The sequence below is a fragment of the Parasteatoda tepidariorum genome, chromosome 5, assembly GCF_982258835.1.
Source record: "Parasteatoda tepidariorum strain Cologne lab strain chromosome 5, Ptep-v5.0, whole genome shotgun sequence".
Lineage (NCBI taxonomy): Eukaryota > Metazoa > Arthropoda > Arachnida > Araneae > Theridiidae > Parasteatoda > Parasteatoda tepidariorum.
Genome location: NC_141759.1, coordinates 39,212,543 through 39,238,089, shown reverse-complemented (window position 1 = coordinate 39,238,089; position 25,547 = coordinate 39,212,543). Strand labels below are relative to the sequence as shown.

Sequence of the window (25,547 nt, the reverse complement as noted above, 5' to 3'; positions counted from 1 at the left end):
AAAATTAATCGCTGGCCTCAGGATGACCATAGATAACAACCAGCGATTTAAAAAATGTCTGCCAATCGACTCCCAGTCGTTACATTTTTTGTCGGAAAGGCACTCCGGTGACGATTTTATTATTGTTTGTTTTATTTTAAATAAGGAATCGAAATTAAAATTTTCTAATATTCTGAAACTTAATTTATTTCATTTCTTTTTTTAAAAAAATGTTTCTTCACGTTTGAAATTACCCTTGTAGTGTTTGAGAAATGCTTAAAATAAATGCATTGCATAACGATCTAATCAGTTTTAATTTTTTAAAATGTCCAATTTTTGAAAAAGTGGCCACATGATTTAAAATAGAATGACCGTAGTTTTTGTTAGTTTTTTCCCTTAAAAAGTTGGGAAATTTGTTATTTGAATACAAAATAAAACATTAAAACAATTTCCTGTTTCCATTCACATATGTCTTTTATTTATCAAAAAACAACAGTGATTTTTTTAATAATTTTCTATAATCATATAATCGATTCATAAAATATATGTTACTCAAATAACGCATATTTGATTTTATTGTTTCGGTATTAATTTTAAAAAAAGGAAACACTTGAATTTTTTCTAAAAGAGATGGATTGTCATTTGATTACAAATTAAGCATTTAAAAAAATTTCGTTTTTATTTGCAAATTATCCTTCTATTTTTCTTTTCTTTACATACTTCTGTTTCCTGTCTTTTATTTATCAAAAAACAACATTGATTTTTTTTAAATAATTTACTATAATCATACAATCGATTCCAAATATATCCAAATAATACATATTTGATTTAATTGTTTTAGTATTAATTTTTAAAAAAAGAAACATTTGAATTTTTACTAAAAGAGATGGATCGTCAATCGATTACAAATAAAACAGTTAAAAAAATTTTTTTTTATTTACAAATTCTCCTTCTATTTTTCTTTTGTTTACTTTTCCTGTTTATTAAAATATCCAATAATCCCTTTGAAATATGCTTATTTGTTTAACCTTGAATTTAAACGAGATTTTCCATAAACATAACAATTTGGCGACATTTCCCCAAATCGCTTTTCCTCTTTCCCCAAACAGCTGTTTCTCCGGTAAAGGGAGACTGCAGTGGAAATAGTCTCCTATCCTTTCGCGTGAGACGGTTTGATCAAATTGTGGATTTGACGATAGAACTATCAAACAATGATCCAAATATTCCTGAATTGTCTTTGCTTTTCCCTCTTTATTGTTACAGGTAAAATAAAAACGCTTTATTCTCACTTGTCATATCATTGATTTTGATATTTTGCAGCAAACGATCGTGATCATTTGCTTGCAGTGGTATTGCGTCACTGTTGAGATCGTTTTCTGAAAATGAAGATTCTTGACTGGGATTTAACGTTACGGAGATATTTTTTTTTAATATATATTGTTGTAATTTTATTAGAAGTTTAAATTTTATTAAAATTATCAATTATTTTATGGTAAGAATAACATTGTAGTTAAAGGAAGCTGAATTTTAAAAATATTGTTTATAACGAAAGAGGGAATTCTTTTCGCTTTTTCAATAGAATTTTTCTTCTTTTATATGAATGATATGTCTCTGAAGGAATTTAAGTGCAACAGTATTATGATTCAAACTTCGCATTATTTTGAGATGTCCTAAAATTCTATACACGGATGATTAATGTTTATGTTGGATGAAAAACTATGAATTCGGCTATAATTTATTGTAACTTTCATCTGTCTCTAAAAAAATTAATGAAAAGAAAAATAATTATGAGAATTTGACTAGAAATGGATTTCTGTGGAAGAATATCATGTCATAAAAGTTCTTATTGTGATATTTTTTTTTATAAAAACGTGTTATTTGTTTTCAAACAGTATGAGATTTACATTGATTGTGCTTTTCTTAAAACACAGTTTGTAATTACAACAGTCATTTCCAACATTTCAACACAGTGACATAACAATCAAGGAAATAAGTATAACTTCTTTCATGTTAGCATTACTAAAAGTAGAGATAAATTGAACACATGAAGAAAATATACTAATATTTAAGCAGTTCATGTAACTGCACTATACAGGCGGACGTAAAAAATCGTTCGCAATTCATTTTTAATTTTTATAACTTAAGTGAAAAAATGTATTCATAAAAATTATGAAATTTATAAACTATATTATAATGTAAATTTTACAGTGAATATAAATGCCGTACAAATGATGTCTTGTTTGAGGTAGTAAATATTTGTTACTCATAACAGCATTTTGTTTAGTTCATGTAATACTATTTAAAACTATTTTATACTATTTATTATTATTATATTTTTATTAACACCAATAAATGATTAATCAGTACCTAATGATTAATCAAACGATTTTTAATGTATCAACACAAAATTAGTAGTCTGTTTTAAATTTTCTTTTCGTGCATTACATATTTTACAAAAAAAAATATTAGAGCCAAAATAGTGTTAAACAAACTTATAAAAATAAAATATTTAACAAAAGTTATATTTCACCCGTCTTATTAAACCAAATACGCATAAATATATTTTTTATCTTGTGAGTTGTGAAACATATAAAATGTATTAATGATTTTAACCCCTTTTCTGTCGGCATCGCATCTAATACGTTCGGCATTTTTGTGCCTGTAAGGTCGGCGGCGAATGCCATGCGACGAAGAGAAAAATTTGCATCATTAAAATTTAATTCGTCGCTACTTACACGTCTCTTTAAACTCCTCGATTATTTTTGTGTTTCAGAATATTGTTAAGAGATGGCGTAACTAGTCGCACTTTCTTTACAATTTTCGCAGTGAGTTTTCCCGCCTTGAATTGAACGCAAAATCATTTTGTACTTTTCGTAATTTCGCTTTCATTAGTGTTACCGTTGCAGGTCTAAATAGTTATAATGTATAAATATTTTGGGTTCGAAATTATTGGGTTATTAATAATATGGGTTGGACAATTATTTTGGTTGGAAAATTATTAAGGTTAAGTTGGAAATTTATTTTCTAAAATACTTTTTAAATAATTTTAATAAATATTTTATGAAGGTACTTATCTTAAACGCCTTAAAGCAATTTAGTTAATAAACATGTTAGCACAGTGTATTTTTTTAAAGATAAAACTTGGGTGCATTACAGGGAAAACTTGAGGTAAGTGAATGGGACATCACATATTTCACCACCAGTAGGTCAAGCAAGAAGCTGCTTCCTGACAAAAATATTTCGCATTTTCGAATTTAGAAAAGAAAATATATTAATTTTCTGCAATAAAAAAATGCTTTGGGGGAAATGCTTTTTGGGGGGTCAGAAATTCGGGGGAAAAAATTCCGTCAGAGAAGGGGTTAAAACCATATTACATATTTGATGCTTTAAAAAAAGGATGGTACATTTTCTAAAACGTATAAATTAAGTTTCTATCAAAACATTAAAAACCAAAATGTTAACGACGAAGTGCTATTATTAATTACTTGCTGTTTCAGTAAATTCAAGTTTATTAAATATATTTCAATGTTATTTTATATGTTAATTGTAGTTTATTAATACATTGCTCTTGCTGCTAGCGGAAGAATTATTTTTTGAAACTTTGGAGAATTCATAGCAGTTGGATTGTCTGGATGTAGTTAACTCAATGTAATCCAGATAATTGTATTTTTCTTTATTTACTCTTAGACGCAGAAGGGACACCGGTGAATATTTTATGTATAATTTTTTTGAATATAAAATATACCAGCAAAAATATACTTCGGTATTTTTTAATTATAAAAACAGTCTAATAGTTGCTAAAAAAATCTGTTCGAAGTCGGAGTTATATTTGTACTAAAATATGAAATCCAAAAGAAGTAATGAATAGAATTTTTTTATTTTCATTCATATTCAAAAATTTATGAATAACTGATTTTGTAAATTAAAGACATTTCAACGATTAATAATTGTTTCTCTTAGCTATAAATAACTGCAAATTTGAAAATAATAATTTTTTGGAAGTGAGTCGAGTTGTGAAGATTTTACCCTCAACGCAGAAAAATACACCAGTGTTTTGTGCTATATTTTATAACCAAAAATTATTAGAATACTAAATATAATATTTTTCTCTTATTTTGACCCAAATTAATAGGAAATAATTAAAAAAGTATGAAAAATATGTTTAATAAAAATTGTGTCTAAAACGTAAAGAAAATCTAAAGTAAATTTTATAAAAGAAAGAATATCAACTAATGTTTAATTAGGAAAATTTTAATTCAATAAATATATTATGTAACTCTCACGAAATTTACCAAAAGATACGAAGTGTTAATAAAAGCTATACTATAATATCTGAATTTCGTTTTAAAAAGTTAATTTTGAATCCTCATATTTGGAAATACGAATTCTTTTTTTTTAAAAATAAAAACTAGTAACTTAATATTAATTATTGCGGAGAGCTTAAGCTTAAGAACTGGAAATTATATTCTAACTTCTTAAAATACAGTCAAATTTAGCTTTTGAAAAAAACGCAGATATTCAAAATTACTAGCCCGGGATTCATGATGTCTCATAAAAACCCATAAGAATTTTTTGGCGGAATAGGGTTGAAAAAAAGAGGAAAACTTCAAGACTGATGTTATAGATACATATGGTTTATTGGCAGTTTTTTTTTACGCTGATATGAATTAAATTAAAAACGAGCCGATGGCATGAATAGTTAATAAATAAGATTTTTGTCTATTGGAATAGGCCGGTCTACTCTATTGGTCTAACTTTACGAATGATAACAATAGAATATTTTATAAAAATTGCTTATTTGGTCTTGGTAAAATAATTTTTGGTTCGGTAACGTGTTTATCAAATCTTTATATTTTAAGGTCTTTTTTGGAGTTCGTTGTTTCTTATAAACCATGACTTGCACTCAACTATTTGCTCACAATGAGCCTAACTCTTAAAGATAGGTGATGCATAAGTTAGAATTATCCTACGTTTGAAACACGAATTGTTTTAGCATAGTGACCTGTTTTGATCTAAAGGTTACAATCGTTGAGAGTTTTTTCTTTATAGCAGTTGTCGATTTATCTCTGATATTTCTTACATGGACGTGTCACAGAGATAAGAGTTAACTACTAAACCAAGACACGTCGCCTTTTGCATTATTGGATTACTATTTTTGAAGTTATAAGGTTCGGACATTTTTTTTTCTGCTAAGAATTTACTATATCACAACCTGTTCAATGAAATGGTGTGAAAGGTTTTCCTATAAAAATTTATAGTGTATTCAAAATTAATAACCGGGGGGGGGGAAGGCAAAGAACTGTAAAATGTATAACTAGGTGAGGAAAAATTGATAAATGGGTGAATACAGGTTGACGTAATATTGACAACCGAATGAATACAGATTAATGTAAAATTGATAACCGGGTGAACACAAGATGATGTAAAATTGATAACAGGGTGATTTAAAATTGATAACCAGGTAATGTAAACTTGATATCCGGTTGATTTAAAATTGATAACCGGGTGATGTAAAATTATTAACCAGGGGAATGCAAAGTAATGTAAAATGTATAAGCTCATAATCTTTTTATTATCAATTTATTTGACTAGTTATATTATTCACCATTATTTGACTAATAATTTATTCACCATTACTTTTTCAAAATGAAAATTATCCGAGTTTACCTACATCTGATGAGCTTTAAATCTATCTTATCCAGTTTTGTAAAACCAGTTTATTTTGAGTTTGCGACTGTATCTATGCTCAATTCAGTGGTTATGTAATTATTGAACCCAACCCCAAAAAAGAAACTTCTTGATCAAGCTTTGGGACAAAGAAATAAAACTAACCAGTATTTACGTTACATGGAGAAGAAAACCACGATGTTAAGTTTAAAAAAATTCTGGAATCGAAGTTGAACTTAAAAAAATATTTTTCTATTTTACTTTAAATAGTAGTAATTTCATATGAGCTGTTTATAATCAGTAAATAAAGAAAGATTTCTAATACTGAACGCACACTAATAATGAAATTTATATTTTTAAGAGATATTTAAACTTAAGACAATATTTAACATTTAAAGACACCTTTAATAACTTACATCTCAAAAGAGTTGAAATAGTAACGAATGTAAACATAAATAAAAAGTACTATATTACAAAACGTATAGTGTGTAGCACTAGTGTAGTAGTGTAGATATTTCAAACGTACACGGGTGCGACGTATGGTGTGGCAGAAGTTGAATTCTAGGCCATAGATGACGCCACTGAAAAACAAGAAACGCACACTCTGCCTTAAATTGCTCGGTTTCCCCAAGCAGGCTTGCCCGTGTGGCAAATAGCATTAAAAACAACAACAAACAACAACATATTTCAAAAATAACGAAGTCGCAGTAAAAGTACGCATTTTTTGTTTGTACAAACTTACGAAAAAATATCTAATTTTTAACTGTTGATTTTTATATTGCAAACATTTGATGCTGTCATATATTATTTGATTCTCTCATTTATTTTTAGGTCATTGTTTAATTTTTTTGCAAGAGACAATATCAATCCAGCTTCCCAGCGATTTTCCAACTGGGGTGACGTTCTACCGTTTGCAATCCTTCTTAGAAAACTCATGGGAACATACAACTGATGGATTTGAATTTCGTATCACTAAAAGCGTTATTTTCCCTCATGGTAACAGAGAAGGAAGATGGCTCTTTTCGGTGGATGGACATACAGGCTCCCTCTTACTGTCACCTCACAGGAGAAAATCGATTGCAGGTATTAACACTTTACTCATGAATTGCGGTTTTTTTTATTTATTGTTCGAACTAGAAATATTTACTTTAAAAATAATAAAATATTTTATAAAACTTAAGTTAAAATTATTTAATTTTTAATTGGTTACATCAGCGGGTCCCAATCCATGGGCCACAATCGGGCCGCTGTCAGATTGGTACTGGACCGTAGCTTGGGATCCAAAAACATTTTTTCAAAACATAGTTCTATAGTCCTAGTGAGATAAATCGCTGTTTTTTTTAATTTACTTTCAATTGTGACAGTTAAGTTAATTTAATAAAGTTATATTCTTTTTAAAATATTTTTTAATTCTTATTATTCGGTATCTTTTACTAAATACTGAACGTATATAATTAGTATCTTTTTGTCATTATAATATTTACTTTAATAGTTAATGGGCTCTTCAACAAAATTGTTGAAGAAGTTTGTTTTTAACAAAATTGTTGGTCCACAGAACTAAAATGGTTGGGAACCGCTGGTCAACTTTATTACTCAAAGTGACACTTATACTTTATTACACTTCACAAATCTCAATTTTGTTTAACAGGAATTGGAGACAATTATGGAACCTACTTTATTACTCAGAGTGACACTTATACTTTATTACATTTCACAAATCTCAATTTTGTTTAACAGGAGTTGGAGACAATTATGGAACCTACTTTATTACCCAGAGTGACACTTATACTTTATTACATTTCACAAATATCAATTACAGGAGTTGGAAACAATTATGGAAACTATTTATTACCCAGAGTGACACTTATACTTTATTACATTTCACGAATCTCAATTTTGTTTAACAGGAGTTGGAAACAATTATGGAAACACTTTTATACTCATTCTATACAAACAACCTTTCTTTTTTCAGCAAAAATTCTGGAAGATTTTACAAGGCAAAACTCAAAGCACAATTTGAAACATCTTTTTTGAATCTCTTAAAAATTGTGTCCTTTTTATCCATGAAAAATTTGCCACTAAAAAGATGAGCTTACGAAGTTAAAAGCGTTCTTTCCCCTTTTTTAATGCATCTACGAAAAAAAAAACATTACGATATAAATTTTGCAATCCTATAGAATGATTTCAAAATTGCTGGTATTAAAATTAGAAAGAAAATATTAACTTTCTCTTCTTATTTTGGTCCATCCGAACTTGGAATGGGTGAAAATGACACCATTTCTAAAAACTTCAATCGTGACTTTTCAAATTGCGTCATCAGTTTTACCATGAAAAATATTCCAAAACATTTTCTGCTGTATGAAATATTGCTTACATAGAGTAAGTAGAGAAGTGTTTTCATAATTTTTGTCCAACCCCTATATGTGGTAAAGTAATGTTTTCCCAATCGAACTAAATGGATGCATTTTTCTCTGTAAACTCATAAAAGTATTAAATCAGACAACGATTTGGAAGTAATAGTAATCATAATATTTCTTTTTCTATTCTGCTTTTGATTTTTTCCCATTTATGTATTTATAAATATTTCTATCTTTAATTTTTAATTTACGTAAACATTATAGCCCAGTTCAGCGAAAATTTAAGAGTATGTTCCAGACATGTCGAAACAAATTTTCATGCTTGATAGATTTAAATGTATTAGTATGTCCGGTAACAGGATTCAAATTAGAATCGCGTTAAGGTTGCAGCAAATTTCCTATAATAATGTAGTTCTAAAAGCCTCAAAATGTTTAGAAAGCTTAAAAAAATAAGTACAATGTTGAAACCATAATATTATACACGTTTGTTGCAACCTTAAAATTTAATAAAGTAAAGAATGTTTCTGTTCTCGATGAATAATAGTATTCATGTGTTAGAATGCTGGGTAACATGATTCAACTTAAATCATGTTAAGGTTGCAGCAAATTTCCGACGTCAATGTAGTTCTGAAAGCTTCAAAATGTTTAGCAACCTTAAAAAAATTAGTACAATGTTGAACCATGCTGCAACCTTAAAAGGAATTAAAGTAAACAATGTTTCTGTTCTGGGTGAACCATAGTATTTGTGTATCAATATGTTCGGTAACATGATTCAACTTAGAATTGTGTTAAGGTTGCAATAAATTTCCAACAATATTGTAGAACGCTCCAAAATGTTTAGAAATCCTTAACAAATTTAGTACAACGTTGAATAATAATATTATGCACGTGTTTTGCAACCGTAAAAGGAAATAAAGTAAACAATGTTTTTGTACCAGAGCACTTTTCTATTTAGTATGTTTCGCAACATGGTTTAACTTTATTTTCGTTTGGATTTGTGTTATGATTGCAGCAAATTTTCTACTATGAGGTACTTCAGAACGCTCCAAATGTTTTAGCAGTGTAGCTGCATTCAAATCGACTAATTATTTATACTTTTATTAAAGAATATATAGGTTCAACATTTGCCCTGGATGTGATTGTTGTATCCACCATAAAAGCATATGAAAGACCTGCCCACGCTACAATCATGATTAAAGTTACTGGAGACAACAGTTCAAGTCCTGATTGCGGAGCAAGGGATGAACTTTGTTTTCCATCACCAGAGATTCAGTTTCAACTCCCAGAGACGATTCCGAAACGCTTCTCATTGGGAAGTGTGAAACCCATTCCATTTAACAAACTGTGTCCACGAGCTGTTACAAAATACTCGCTGCCATCTAACCGTAAGTAACTGGACGATCGTTGTTTTCAACATCCTATTGAATCAATTATTTTTGACGTTAGAACCTTTCGAACACGTATTTATGTATGTTATGCACGTTTCGAGAATTGTTCTATCGAACAATTCCGGTTCTCTACAGAGCTTGAGGAAAACATACGTACTTGAAAGTTTGGAATGCTACGTGGCAGAACAGAGCAGCTACTACAACAATTTAACTTTGGAATACAAAGGTGATAATATTAATATTTTGTCTATAATTTGCGTTTGCGGGTTTGCGTAGTTCGTATTACGAGCTAGTGAAAATAATGTTGATCGGATTTTAGGTAAATGACAACAAAAAGAATAAATTGCGGGTGAATAATTAATGAGTTTATTAAGAACAGCGCATTGGTCTATCTCTGAAGACGCAATGAAATCAACTAAGAAGTAACTTTTTATTTCTAATTAATGTAGGTGGCGCTACTAGCACAACATACATACCGGCTTCAACAGCTAAATATCTCTATTATTTTTCAGTTACTTGAATGTTTTCAAAAACCTTTCAATTTATGATACTAATAAATATGTGAATAATTTAATGCGAATTAATTTAAGCTAGTTTTTGTTTTTAGGAATAAATAATAAATTAAATTATATAAATTTGGCAAACGTAATAAAATTTTGTATTCCTTTGAGAACAAATTATATTTTTAACACAGCCTTGAAATGTAAACTTTTAATATCAATACGTTGTACAACATACGTTGAACCTCATCGGAACAAAACAACCTGCGTGTATAAGTGGCAAGGTGCTCGTTAAATTACGTTGCTGGGTTAAATCTACACTAATAGCCTTTGGCTACCAAAATCATGGAAATAGTAGCCACTTTCAGATAATTAATATTGGAGTGAAGAAGGCTGGTGTGGAGATGGGGTTAGTGCAGACAAATAAAATATTACCATTATTTATCACTCGAAGTTTCTCTGCTAATTTTGACAGATTCACAAAATTGCATTTTCGTAAATTGTAACAAGATTGCTGTTTACAACTAAAAATGCAAAAAGTGGTGACTAATATAATTCTAAATTTTATTAGAAGAGATTAAAATTAGCAACATTTTTATAGCTTATTGTTTTCAGTTTACTAATGAAAATAAAAGCAATGTATGTTTTTATTTAAATTTAAGTAAGTCACAGTGGTAGTCCTGTTAGAATAATTAAAGAAAAAAGAATTGGGCTTCTACCAGTTTTTACAATTTTAGTTGCGTGCGGCATCTATGTAGTTACATGACAAATACTTGATTACAAGACATTTTAAGTGAAGCAACATTATTTAGATTTTTGTTGTTTTAGGAACAGTGGTTGATCTTGTCTTGCCTTGAAATTTGAGCCGGGCATCTGTGCCGCGCAGCGGCCCCTATCCCATCCATCATGTTTCTTTTATATTTGTGGTAGAACTTTAAGGTTGGCAGTTAATGTGGTAGCTGTTATTGGGATTCAAGCGCTTTGCTTGAGTGAATAATAATAATGGAATTATAAGAAGCAGGCTTGCTCTAAACTATGTGTGGCTTTGAATGTAGATTGATAGTAAACATGGGGAAACGCTTGATCAAGTTGTCAGTATTGTTGTTGAATCTGATGCCATGGATGGATCTGTGATTAGTTATTTATTCTGATGATTGTGATATGAGGCGTCTGATGTAAAGTGAGCAGCTATTGGTCTTAATTTTATGTCTTTTTTGTAATTTTCAAAATTGAATATCTGGTTGAAGTTCACTGCACTGCATTTTAGGGCCCTGTCATAGAAATCTGCATTTAATTTGTCAATATATTGTGTTAAGGTCGGGATCTTGAGGTCTTTGTGGATATTTGTATTTCTGGTGAACCATCTGGCACGGGTGATTTTTCTGAGTTTCTTGTTCTGACATTGGTAGAGTTTTTTTCATGAGATGCTCCGGTATGGTTGTCCAGGCTGGTGAGGCATATGTGAGAATTGGTCTGATCATTGATGCATTTAGTAGTTTTCTTAGTTTTAATGAGACATTCCAGTTATAGATGAGTGGTTTTATTATTGTTGTTGCTGTATTTGCTTTGTCTATTATATTTTTGATATGGTCATTCCAGGTAAGCTTGCTGTTCATTATAAGCCCGAGGTAGTTTACTTTTTTAACTATTGGTATTTGGATATTGAACAGTTTTGGTTTGCATTGTGGTAGTATTTTTATTCTTATTTTCTGTATGATTAAGATTTGAGATTTGTCTGCATTTACAACTGTTTTCCATTTAACGCACCAGTCTTCTATTTCATGAATAAACATTATAAAAGCCGTCTAACAACTTTTAGCAAACAGTTTTGCATTCCTAGTGGTTTGTAATATTGTTGTAATTTGTGTTGCTAAACTGTACACACTGCGCCAGAGAAGGTTGATGGCCTGAGTACTCAGACTCAGGGTTACTATTTTAAAGAGTAGGCGTAATTATTTTTAATCTACCAATTTATAAAAACTTTTGCAGAAAGCGGTGCAGTTGGCATCCCTAGAGTTATTTCGTAACGAAAATTTAACTACAGTGATGCCAACTTGCTACAGACAGCAAATATATATTTTAAAGTTGTAGTTTATTAATTGTGATTGTTGGTTTAATAAATTCAATTTAGTTATCTACCACTATTTCTAAATAATTCGTAGGCTTATATAATTCACCACTTTTTAAATCACAAGTAGCAGAGCCTTACACCAACTTCATACCTGCCAATTTTTAATCCTTTTGAGGATGATTTTCCCCAGTGGTAGCAAAATTGGATTTAATTTACAATTTTAGGCAGAATCTTACGTTGTATTTTGGAATAGTTATCGCGGACTACTGTTACAGTATTACATATTACTATATAAGCTTAACTTTTTTAAAAATAGTGGTGGTCAAAAAGATAATAAATTAAGTTTATAAATGTAAGGAATATTTAGAAAGCATAAATTTTACTGCCACGTTGAATATAGAAATAAAATTTTACGCCAAATGCGTAAAAGTTGGCAGGTATGCAACTTTAACCATCTGATTGTGTTATGTAAACATGTTAATAATTTATTAAATACTAGGGGGCAAAGCCCCCTGTTCGCTACCGCTCACCAACCCCAATGATTGCTTCGCAATATTTGCTTTTTCTTGGCAGAAAACAGTTTTCCCACTAAAGTTAAAAATATTCACTTAACATGTATGTACTAAAAGGAATTCCGTTTACTTACGCTTTTGCGCCTCTACTTCCCACGTCTAAATATTACTATCTATTAGTATTATGAACATTTAGATCTCTTGGTGAACAGAAGTGATTTTTTTAATCATCAATTTTTTGAATAACATTTATATTCTTAATACATTATATTGTTCAAACAAATTTGATGAGTTCTCAACCATAATTTAAAATTTTCGCTAATAATAGCAGTACTGAAAAATAACTTTAAGTTAGGGATACAAAAATATTTAAAGGAAAACAATTCGCGATCGCAACGCTCGAGTACGCCGTCTAGCGGGAGCCTGTAAATATCGGACATTAATTTATCACGTTTTCATTTAGTTCCATCAAAGTCATTGACTGAATCAGACGCCATTTTTTAGCAGCAAATAAGAAACAAAATTTCCCTAAGGAAAAGGCCGAAGAACTTGAAAAAAAATCTCCAGAATATTAGTAAATCTTTCAGGAACAGAACACGCCAAACATTTGAAGAAAAATTCCTCAATAATTTTGAATTTCTATTATCAACAAACTTGCAACTGATGACTTCCGATTTCGGATACTGTTACAGATGTGTGTATTAAGGTAAAATGCATTTCTTCTGTCTTCAATTCATTACGAATTAAAGTGAAGTCAACATTGCTTTCGTCATTCCAGTGAATAAATATGAATTCAGAACATACAGAATTGTAATAGTTATAGCATATTCTTCTTCGTTATAGAATAGTATATATTTCTGTATCCATATAATTCGGAAAACAACAATAAAAAATTATCCAAGTTACTTGAAATAGTGCCATTTGTGCTGATTCTTAATTAATTTAAATCGTTTTCTTGGTAAGTTTTTTTTAATTTTGAAAGAATAAGTTCAACTAGAATTCAGCTATTCTGTTTTTAGCTACATATTCAAATTCATATCAATTATAAAATTTTGCTGTGTAGTATGTTATCTAAAAGTAATGAAGGTATAAAACTATGTATCTATTATTTGAGAATAAAGTTTTCAAACAAGGAACTTATCATTTTGGAATTCTCCGGGAATCATAAATCAGGTAAGTGCAATGATTTTTACAATAAAAAATTTGCTTGTAAATATTTTTTTTCATTTGATGATGGTTCTCTACAGAATGGTTTTTTACGTCTGATTAAGAACTATAAGAATAATAAAAAAAGAAACAATATGAAAGTTTTTATTTCAATGTTAATAATTCTTAAAATCGTTTTTGTTTATCCTAAGGATTCTTTATTTTCCGTTTTTTAGTTTATAATTTTTTGATAAAAATTGTTCTCAAAATACTTTTGAAAAATTAAATGGTATAACATTATGTGTTTATGTATACTTCTTGTATATTCCAATGTTTGAAATAATATGATTCAGAAAAGTATGGAATAAAAATTCGGTACTTACGACGTATTAACGCCACCGCCGCTACAGATTTGGCGGTTTTTAAGTGCCGCCAATCTACACTTAAAATTTTTGCGACAGTTCATAAAATAAAACACTTTATTTAAAATCAAAATAGTTAATTGGATTTCGGTGGAAAATGAGCCGATATAGAGTTTAGCATAGATTCAAAACAATCATATCGCCATATGAACTCTGATAAATAAGATTCCAAATGAAATAACATTTCCAAAACGTACGTTTGCCAAGATAAAGTTTTATGTTGTGGGAATTGGTACATTTTCGTTTTTTCGGTAAAATATTCCCCTCCTGAAAAAATAAAATTGCATCTTGTTTTGTTTTTGGCAAATCCCAAAGACGAATATTCGTAGCACTAAAAATGGCGACAAAAAAGAATTGTTTTTTTTTTTTTTTGTTTTTTTTTTGTTTCGTCAGTATTCTTTATTTTACGTTTCTTAGTTTCTAAATAATGATTTTTATTGAAACTTGAAATTTTTTGATAAAAATTGTTGTCAAAAAACGTTGTTTACAAAATTAAATTTCATAAAATTATGAGGCTTATGTATACTTTTTGTTCATTTTAATTTTTGAACTAATATGATTCTTAAAACTATAGATTGTAAAGTTTAAATGGGCCTTTCATGTTATATCATTAAATTTAGTAATACTATTTCTCGGGCATTAGGTTTTAACTCTTATAAGAATATACATATTTTTTTCTGTTAATGTACGAATATTTTTCCGATGTGTTTTGGATATTCCTTCTCTAATAAAAAGAGATACCATTTTGTTTTCGGTTGTACAAGAAAGAAGATCAAGCATTTTTCTTTTTTAAATTTAATAAGCCACATTAAAGAAGGAACGTTGCAATGCTACACGCTACATTAACGACGTCTCCAGAGTAACTGAATGACGGTTCATATGGAAATCGCAGGTAAGCGTCTCATACAACAACGCCCCCTATAGTTCGTTGCGATCGCGAATACCTTTACGACTTTTGTTAATTTTATGCTGATGACAGCCTAAACAATAAGGAAATGAATGGGGGAAAACTGGATCCTACCACGTGATTTTCTGGCCAATAAAAATGAGCCGACAACAATGGAAAACTGCGACACCATCATTAGAATTTTATATATAGTAAGATGCCTATAGATTAAATGCAGATTTAATCTTACCACCGCCTCTGCAATTGTAATAGAACTCAGTTCAAGTGCACAAGCAGTGACGCCAACTTTTAATCCCTTCCATTATCATTTTTACCAGTGGTATTAAAATTTCAATTTTAAGCAAACAAATACGTTGTATTTGAAAAAAATTAAGTTGATAACCATGATAGTAACACATATTAATATATAAGCTTAATTTTTGTAAGAATAGTGGTGATCAAAATCATTTAAAAATTAAATTTATAAAAGAAAAAAATAGTATATATTTACTACCACTTTAAATATGAAAATAAAATCTCCCGCAAAATGCGGGAGATTTGGCAGGTATGCAACAGCTCCCCACACGCCAAAATGAGTAAAAAAACGGTAAATAACTACAATACAAATATTTGACTACTTTTGCTTGCTTGCATGACCTTATTTTGTAATAAGTGAGGAATAGTATAAGCCTACGAATTATTTAGAAATATTGGTGGATAAAAATCTTCTGAATTGAATTTTTTAAACCAAGAATCACAATTGATAAACTACCACAAAAATATATTTGCTGTCCGGAACAAGTTGGCATCTCTGTGCACAAGTTATGCTGGACCTTTTAAAAATAAAGCAAAATTAGTCAAATATTTGCAAAATTTACTTTGTCGTTGTTTGCCGTTTTTTTAAAAATTATCTTGGCTTGTCCGGAGCAGTTGGCATCTCTGTAACTGTATGAAAATTCATTCCCACTGGACCTCTAAACTTTATAGTGGTAGCTTAAAAATGATATTATTACTAGCATCAACTTAAAATCTTTACAGCAATTAAATATTTCTGATACCCATGAGAATTTTGTATTGAAAGAAAAGTTGTAACTATTATAACTTGAACGGATTTAATATTTGTTTTTATTCAGTTCATATAGTCGTTATTATTAATATCTGTATGTTTTAATCAGCTTATCTAAAGATCACTCGTAAAGCTGGTATCTTGACAACTGTATCCTCATTTGACTATGAATCTGCCACTTCCCATGAGTGGAACATCAGTTGTGAAGTGAAAAGTGGTACAGAAAGAGGCACTTTTATGGCTTTACTTCAAATTATGGTTATAGATGTGGATGACAATGCGCCGTACGTTCAAAACAGCACCAGTCTTTTCCAAGAAATTGATGTATCACAAGTTATTCCAGTGAGTTGATTTTTATATCTTAATTATTATTATTATTATTTTTTTTACAATTGAACTACGATTATAGACAGATCTTTCTTTTGCGTCTTTTTTTTTTCTTTCAAAGATTTTGTGTTGTTGCTTTTTGATGCTAATGTTCCTTGAAACTGTGCAATTTTTTTCTTTAAGAAGACAAAGGCATTTCTTACTCAATAGCTTTTATGAGTCACTGCTCCCATTTTAAGCTTGTTAAATTTTCCTTGCGAACACTGAGATGCGTCGAATCGAAATGATTTTCACAAATTCACAGGTTTCTGAACATAATTTTTTTTAAATATTATTTATAAATATTATTAACTATATATATATTTCCCTGACACGGCGACAAAAAAAAAAAGACTCATTACAACTCCCCAAATGGTAGCGCTAGAAAATCGACCGATGATTACCGCTAAAAATGCCACATGCCAAATCTAGCTGAGGTGGCTCAACATGTAGCCCTTTTGAAAACGGAAACTGAAATAACCTTAAGCTAGGCAGAAGTGAGTAGTCTTTGTCGATAGATCTCTATTTTAGTATTTAGTCGAAAGCGCTTTTTTCACGAATTTATATATTACGAATTTATTTGACGATTTTTGATTTATATCACGAATTTATTTGTTTTATTATTGTTATTAATTATTCATTGAAAAATAAGTCTCAGTCGTGCTGTTACGCTTTAAGATTTTATACTATAGCACATTTCTAATAGGTTTAACGAATTGCATGTCTTTTTTTTAAATTCAAATTTATTTTAATGAAAAGATGTAATTTTTTTTTTAAAAATGTTGTTATATGGATTTGAATGACTGTTTTGAATTCTTAGAATTTTGTGTATTTGCAATGTACCTAAGTCAGTAGCGAGCGAAGCGAGCTTGGTTTGCGAAGCAAACCATATAAGATTGTGTAGCAATTTTCCGGGGTTGGCGAGCGGTAGCGAGCAGGGGGCACAGCCCTCTAATGTAATATCTATAAATACTATTATTAATAAATATAAATATTATTTATGATAATTTGACATTGAAAGTTAACTTAATAATTAGTTTATCTAACTCTAAAGATCTTCCGGATTCCGAATTGCAAATATCTATCTATCTATCTATCTATCTATCTATCTATCTATATATATATATATATATATATATATATATATATATATATATATATATATATATATATATATATATATATATATATATATAAATTTGTTTCAGGGAAAGCCATTACCTCTTCAACTGACTGTTCTTGATCCAGACACAGCATCAGTGAATGATATTACAGTGCAATTGAATGATCCTCTACAATTGTTTTCTCTCAAAGATCCGGTTGTATTTCATGGTGTAAACAAGACCAATATGCTGATTAATACAGGTAAAGAGAGAGTTGCAGAAATGCCTGCTTTCTCCACTTTGTGGAGGCATTTCTTAGTGTCAATTACGTAATATTTCATCACTCGTTAAGTTAAGTGGATTTAGAAGAATTTTGTCCTCCACAACCTATAAGCTTTGTAAACATGCATTTCAAATGCTACTTAAATCTTATCATTTTGTGACGGAACCTTTAACCCTTTGCCGAGCTGCGAATTTCGGTTGAAAATTTTGGTCGGGAAACAATGCAGCAGCGATGACCTCTCGCAGTGTATTCCTATTGGAGAAACATATTTTATCTCGCTGTTTAAAGAATAATAGTAGCTGAAAACTGGTGAATTTTCAGTTACAAGCTGGGGTGCCACAAACGACTAAAAATGTAGGAAGTGGCAAATTCTTATTTCATTTTTTATATATTTAATTATTCAGTTGTAAATACCTCATTGTAAATTATTTAGGGTTCCGTAATAGAAAAAAAATGGGAACCTCTGAGCTAAAATGTAAAAAACAAATATTTCACTGTCCTTAGAAAGGTTTCATGATAGCAAAAAAAAGAGAATAACTTAAACCATTTAGTATAATTGTAGCCACCACTTCCTTATTTTCTGGTACTGCGGGGGTTCGGGACATAACAATCCTCTACCAATGGGGTGAACAGAGTTCGAATCTCAGCAGTGGCACTTTGATACGAATTCTTCTCCCTGTTCACACCGACCACATTGCTGACATAAAAATATGCTCTGTGGTGGACGGATCATGAGCTAGAATTCCATTGCCGTCGGGTTAACAGTTTGAGGTTTGCGTAATTTTCCACTCTATGAAACACAAGTGCTTGTTAATTCCACCGAAAAATCCTCCACGAAAGGCTAGTTTGTTCCAATTCCAGATTATGGAATTCCCTTGTCTTCTGAGTCGGAATTAAAATTACTAGGCGACGGAGTAGAACATTGATAATCGTAAACTCAAAATTTTGGGCCAACTGTTCAACGCTGATTTTAAAATAAAAAATAAAATAAATGTAGATCTATGTGAAAACAAACTCTATCCTGCTAATCCGATAAGCTTGATTGTATAACCTTGAAAAATGACATTTCTTCTAGCACTGCAGTAAATTTGCAACCACTATTACACTCTTCTAAGGTTTTGTTCATGATAGAGAAAAATTATAAAATATTTTAAAAGTTTTTAATTGCAGAAAAAAGATATTAGACTATTGAATTAAATTTTTCTCCGGTTTTATAATTCGAACAATAGATTTAATGTTCTATGCGCCGAAAAAGAATTATCAATCTTAGTAAATTTTGATTAAATAAATGAATTATCACTTACTAATATTTAATTTTATTCTTGGAGCGACACCAAATATTTTAATTACAATTAATTATTACGAAATCAGATACAAAAGCATTTTTCCTCCGAATAAACATATATACCACGAAAATTGTTTTCTTAACAAGTAGAAAAATTTTCATAATAAATTGCAAGAGATGTAGTACGTATATTTTAATTAAAATTTTACTTTCACTAAAGTAGTCTATATAAATGTCTTTTAAAATTTGTTAAATTAAATTTTGCTATCTGCAAATACTTACATTTCCCAACCTATCAGATTTTTGAAGATAGAGTGATATAGTTTTGAAAGTTTGGATAAAAATAAATAAAAGATTTACTAAGAAAATATTCAAACCCTTAAAAGTGCTCACTAATTTTCTGAATTTATTTTTCTTATTGACTTGACATAACTTCTTTAAAACTTCTTAAGCTTCTCTTCATTGCATGGAAGTGAAAAATTATTTTTTTGTCTTGTTTGTCTGCTTAATAAAATTATTTTTTTATATTTTTTAATAGCTCTTGTGCCCAAAGCCAAGTTTCACTTCCCCGAAATTTCTTACAATGTGACAGTGACTTTTAATGATACACATCTCATCACGAAAAACGAAGTAAGTTAGAGAATTGAGCGTTTGATTCATATACTAAATTCAAAATTTCGGTTCCACGTTGACCTCTGCTTTTACGCAATCACATAATTACTGTTCCACGTTAATTGCCCTCTTTACGAACTCAGATAATTATTTTTCGACGTTGACCTTCGCTTTTACGAACTCGTTTGATTACTGTTCCACGTTGATTACCGTCTTTACGAACTCACCTAATTATTATTCCACGTTCATTGCCATCTTTACGAACTCAGATAATTACTGTTCCACATTGATTGCCCTCTTTACGAACTCAGATAATTATTTTTCGACGTTGACCTTCGCTTTTACGAACTCGTTTGATTACTGTTCGACGTTGATTACCGTCTTTACGAACTCAACTAATTATTGTTCCACGTTCATTGCCATCTTTACGAACTCAGATAATTATTTTTCGACGTTGACCTTCGCTTTTACGAACTCGTTTGATTACTGTTCGACGTTGATTACCGTCTTTACGAACTCAACTAATTATTGTTCCACGTTCATTGCCATCTTTACGAACTCAGATAATTACTGTTCCACATTGATTGCCCTCTTTACGAACTCAGATAATCATTTTTCGACGTTGACCTTCGCTTTTACGAACTCGTTTGATTACTGTTCCACGTTGATTACCGTCTTTGCGAACTCACCTAATTATTGTTCCACGTTCATTGCCATCTTTACGAACTCAGATAATTACTGTTCCACATTGATTGCCCTCTTTACGAACTCAGATAATTATTTTTCGACGTTGACCTTCGCTTTTACGAACTCGTTTGATTACTGTTCCACGTTGATTACCGTCTTTACGAACTCACCTAATTATTGTTCCACATTCATTGCCATCTTTACGAACTCAGATATTTACTATTCCACGTTGACCTCCTTTTTTACGAACTTGCATAATTACTGTTCCACATTGACCTGTGCTTTTACGAACTCAGAACAGTTATTATTCTTATTGACATTCGTTTTTACAAACTCACATAATTACTGTTCCACATTGATTGCTGTCTTTACGAACTCAGATAGTTATTGTTCTTGCTGACCTTCGATTTTACGAACTCAGTTACTTCCTGTTCCACGTTGATCGCCGTCTTTACGAACTCAGATAATTAATGTTTCTTGTTGATTACCATCCCTACAAACTCAGCTAGTTAATGTTCTACTAGTGATATTCGCTTTTACGAACTCGCATAATTACTGTTCCCTGTTGATCCCCGTCTTTACGAATTCATAGAATTGCTGTTTAAGGTTGACCTTCGCTTTTACGAACTCTTAGAATTAAAATTCGCTGTCATTACGAACTCCCACTATCATTGTTCCCGTTGACTTCCGTTATTACAAACTCACAAAATTACTGTTCCACGTTGACCTCTACTTTCATGAACTCACAGATTTACTTTGCCACTTTGACCTTTGCCTTATCGAACTAATTGATTGTCGGTATCACCATAATCTCCACTTTTACGAATTCATTTATTTGTGAGTATCTATTAAAAAATATCATGAAATTGATTAATGCATAAAATGTCTTAGTTCTCTCTCACAATTACGTGTTTTCAAAATAGTAATAACTTATGCTATTTTGAGTCAATATATGAGGTAGCCAATTGCTGTAAGATTCTTTTAATCCTAATATTTTGCTTAATAATCGGAAAATTAAGTCAATTTCGAAATAGGAGAAAATGCACTCAAGTTAGATAAAACAGGATTCACGCTTCGGGGGACGGATGCGAAATATTTAAGAAGTTTCCGGTTTATCACACCGCAATACATAACTTTGTATGTACAGACAAAAAAAGAAAAAGCAGACCACTCTAATAACTTTTGAGCGGTTACTCGGATTTTCCCTCTGTAAAGTGTAATATTTTACTTTTTACTTTGAGCAAAACCCTAATTTTTTTTAAAGAAAGTTTAAAATTATTTTATAACCTAATTTAAATTTCAAGACTCTTGTGAACAGCGTACATATAACTAACAGTATTGTTATGTATTTAAATATAATTTGCTTTTATTCAAATAATTATTCAGTTATAATTTAAATAAATGATTTAGTTGCCTTGATGACAATTTGAAATGAAAAATTTAAATTATTAAAAAAGTATAAGCAAATGAAGTTAATTTGAATGTTGCCAATTGTAAGGAACTATACCTATCACTGAATGAAAAATAAAACTATGTGTTTTAAATTTAAAAGAAGGACAAACTTATCTGGTTTTTTTTGTTTTTTTAAAATTTTATTTGTTTTATTTTTTTATTTATATTTTGTGTCAGTAATCATTAAAGAAAATTATATTAGTAGTGATTACTTAAATATATACTTTTAGATAGAATTTTTTCCCCCAAACTAATACCCGATTTTAGTTGTATAATTATTAATTAATTTGGAAAAAAAAAGAATTCTAAATAAATAATACTAAAAATTCTAACTAAATAATTATAAGTTATTATGAATATCGGTGATCTGTACAAAAAAATCTTTCCATCACTATACTGTAAAAAAGGGTTTCTCAAAATCGAGCTAAACAGTGTCAAAATAGCTCCTAAACCAATTATGGTCAAATTTGAAAAAACCTTATATTTCAAATTAAAACAGCATACACTCATTTTTGAGTAAAATGCATAGTCTCAAAAGTGATATGAAGGGAGAAATGTGTGTTCGTTGGCTGAGGGCAGGATTCGAATCAAGAACCTTCGGGTTCGTAGTAGGATGCTCTAACTACCCTTACAATCCTGCCCAGGGAGAGTAAGAAAGCTTTATTTATTGCATTCGCTAAAATGTTTTTAAAATATAGTGAAGCAAAAAAATTGAAGTTAAAATTTCTGATTTCTGGACTAAGCTATTGGTATCGTATTTTCATATAAAATAATCGTAACAAAACATTTCATAACAAAGCACTCTATCAACCCAAATTCTTTATGGAAAAAAATCTTGACTATTTTTATCTAATTTATTTTTAGGACTCTTATATTGAGTTTCACGTACAGATAACTAACAAAACAATATATCCACCTAGTACTGTACTTGAACCCAAAAGTTTAGAAGTGGTTGCCAGCATATTTCGACATTCCTCACAACACGCTAGAGTAAGTAATTTAATTATAGTAGTTTGAAAATATCTATTCAATGCAAATGCTGAAACACAGCTCATTTTTCGTTGTGTAAAAAATGACAAATTCAAAATTCCTAAAAGGTTTGTAAAATTACACGCATTTGCTCATTATGCAAAATCAAAGGCAAACATAAAAAAACATACTTTTACACGAAAATATGTGTTTCTTTTATATTTTTTATTGTAAATAACAAATCTATGTTTACTTTTTGTCTACCACGCACCATTTTACTAAAAATTAACATTTTAGCTCGATAACTTTACGCATTTCTACAGCTGACAAGAACAACTTAGCATTCAAAGGAAATCATTGACGGTTAGACCGTCGCCAACTTGGCTACCACTTTGAAACTTGGTTACTACTTACTGCTTTGGAACCAAATGCTGAAAAGCAGTACATCTGCTGTGACGTAAATTGGTACTTGCAACTCAAGATTCCCAAACTGTAACGAAAATAAGTTCTAAAACTTTTAAAGATTAGCTCACTATACAACATGAAAAATGTCTTGAAAATATGGAATTCTTGTATGTGCTTTGAACAAAAATTACAAATCTGTCGTTATTGCTTGCCATGCACTATTCTCCTTTAAAAAAATCCGTTCTAACTTTTAACAGCACACAGACCGTCGTTCACTTACCCAAGTCAAAATTCTTGATGGTTCCATCAAAACATTTTGATGGTTTATGTTGGTTTCAGTGAGATTCATAATGGTCCGACATCATTTGATGGTCACCATCATCCAACATTTTCCATTACGCGTTCATAGTTTTTGATATGCCAACAAACTTCCATCATTCCATGATGGCAAATGTTTCTTTAATACTATGATGTTTAACCATCAAGAGAAGTTTGATTTTCATGGACCATCAATCCATGATGGTCCGTGGTGGTTCCAACTATGAATTTCCATGATGGTTTAATGGTAATTCTTTCTAATTCTCAGGAATAGACCATTAAAGCGATTTTTTTTTGTGTTGGCCCATATAAAATCAGTCCGAATTCCTACATTGGAGTGATGGTAGTTCATTATAGTAATTGGTGATCGATAGCATAGCTCCCTGACATCTCTAAAAATTGTTCAAACAAAAGCATAAAATCATCAGTATCAATAATCAATACAGATGTATTAACTAACTTGAGACTATATGTACTCATAACTTTATTAATCCTTATAATGGTGCACGTTAAATCTGTCGGGGTCACAAAATCCTCCAAGTTTTCTTAACAAATCAATACCTCTGACGGTACTAAATTGGAGTTTGATAGTTCGCTATTTCAAGTAAAAATTATGATCTGTGGATAAATAAATGGATGTATCAATGAGTTTGTTCTTCAAAACCGGCTGTGATGTGTGTGTGTCTAAAATCGTATTATTTCCCATAGATGGCGTCTCTAAAAGACAAGAAACGCATCCTTTGTCTTAAATTCGCCTGGTTTCCCAAGCGAGGGCAAGTGGCAATCGAAACAACAACAATCCTTATAACTTGATTGATTATAAAATCATTTTCTAACAACAAAGTTTATAGTAGAATGCCATGTAACTTTAAAAAGCGTTAGTATGCAGTAATTTAACAAAAACTTTGATACATTTTTTGTTACAATTAATTATTAATAATCTTTTGTTTAATTGCTAAATGATGTCTCGTAATTTTTTAAACATCGCAAATTAAACAAGATCGGAAAAAGATACATTCATCAAACATTAAGACTCTGTATCTAAATATTAACAAACATGGAGTTGATACACTTTATAAATAGACCATCATAAAGTCAATTACTCTGGGAAACAATTTTTTATCTGTTGCATGAGATTTTTGAACACATCATAGAAACTTCTGAATCGCTTATTTCAAATCTAGAGGTTTTTTTTCAATTTAAAATACATCTAAGTATCCCCACTTTTCTGTTACGTAAGGAGTAGTATGACGCAGGCGATATTACATGCGATGCGTTACGTTAAGTTCATATGTTTTTTTCTTTATCCTGAGTGTTATTTTCAAGAAACAGACAAATGTATACTGCATATACAGGAACCTGTAAACCTATTCGTTCTTTGTAAATTTGTACTGTACGCCAAAAAAAAAAAAAAAAAAAAAAAAAAAAAACGATCACTCTGAATATCTTTTGGTCTATTGATCGGATTTTCACGTTCATGAACTCCTTCAAGGGGGTCATCTTAAATGCTAATTAAATACAGCAAACGATATTTTAAGTTACGAAATCAAACACAAAATTGTACTTTCTCTGAATAAACATACCTTTTTTTTAAGCGGATTTGGATTTGTGATAACCAAAATATAGGGGTTAACCGCATTCTGAGAAATATGGTCCTCATAGTTTGACCAGGAGCATGGGTGAAACCGAAACGGCAAAGTGGAAAGGCTTGTAGTAAAACCTTTTCATGTATAGCTAGTTCTTGGGAGGAGTTTACTTATTCTTTTTTTAAATTATTCAACAATATCCACTTTATCATGGAAAAGAAAATTTATATATATGCTAAAATTATTAAAAAAATCTTGATAGTTACAGATATTTTATTTTTTTCGAAAAATGCTGGAAGGAAATGTTTTACGTAAAAGTTTTTTCTCTTCTCCGTCTTGCCATATAAGGGCTTTCACCCATGGCTAGGAGAGCAATCCAAAGTTTGGATCCTTAATATTATGCGTAATTTTTGCGTATTAAGCCACTTCTAGAGAACTTTTTAAGTGAATTGAAAAAATTTTGCACATAATTATAAAATTCGTTTTT

The 25,547-nt window shown here is 30.2% G+C and overlaps 1 protein-coding gene across 1 annotated transcript in view; it reads left to right on the top strand.

The window, feature by feature from the left end:
- Window positions 1–1,090: 1,090 nt before the first annotated feature.
- Window positions 1,091–25,547, top strand: part of LOC107447239 (proto-oncogene tyrosine-protein kinase receptor Ret) — a 77,195-nt gene continuing 52,738 nt past the window's right edge. Inside the window, exons 1-7 of the mRNA XM_087163710.1 lie at window positions 1,091–1,242; window positions 6,478–6,729; window positions 9,110–9,388; window positions 16,104–16,336; window positions 17,569–17,725; window positions 19,570–19,661; window positions 22,647–22,772. Of these exons, the coding sequence (XP_087019836.1) occupies window positions 1,191–1,242; window positions 6,478–6,729; window positions 9,110–9,388; window positions 16,104–16,336; window positions 17,569–17,725; window positions 19,570–19,661; window positions 22,647–22,772 (1,191 nt within the window). The 5' untranslated portion in view covers window positions 1,091–1,190. The remainder of the gene's footprint in view (window positions 1,243–6,477; window positions 6,730–9,109; window positions 9,389–16,103; window positions 16,337–17,568; window positions 17,726–19,569; window positions 19,662–22,646; window positions 22,773–25,547) is intronic.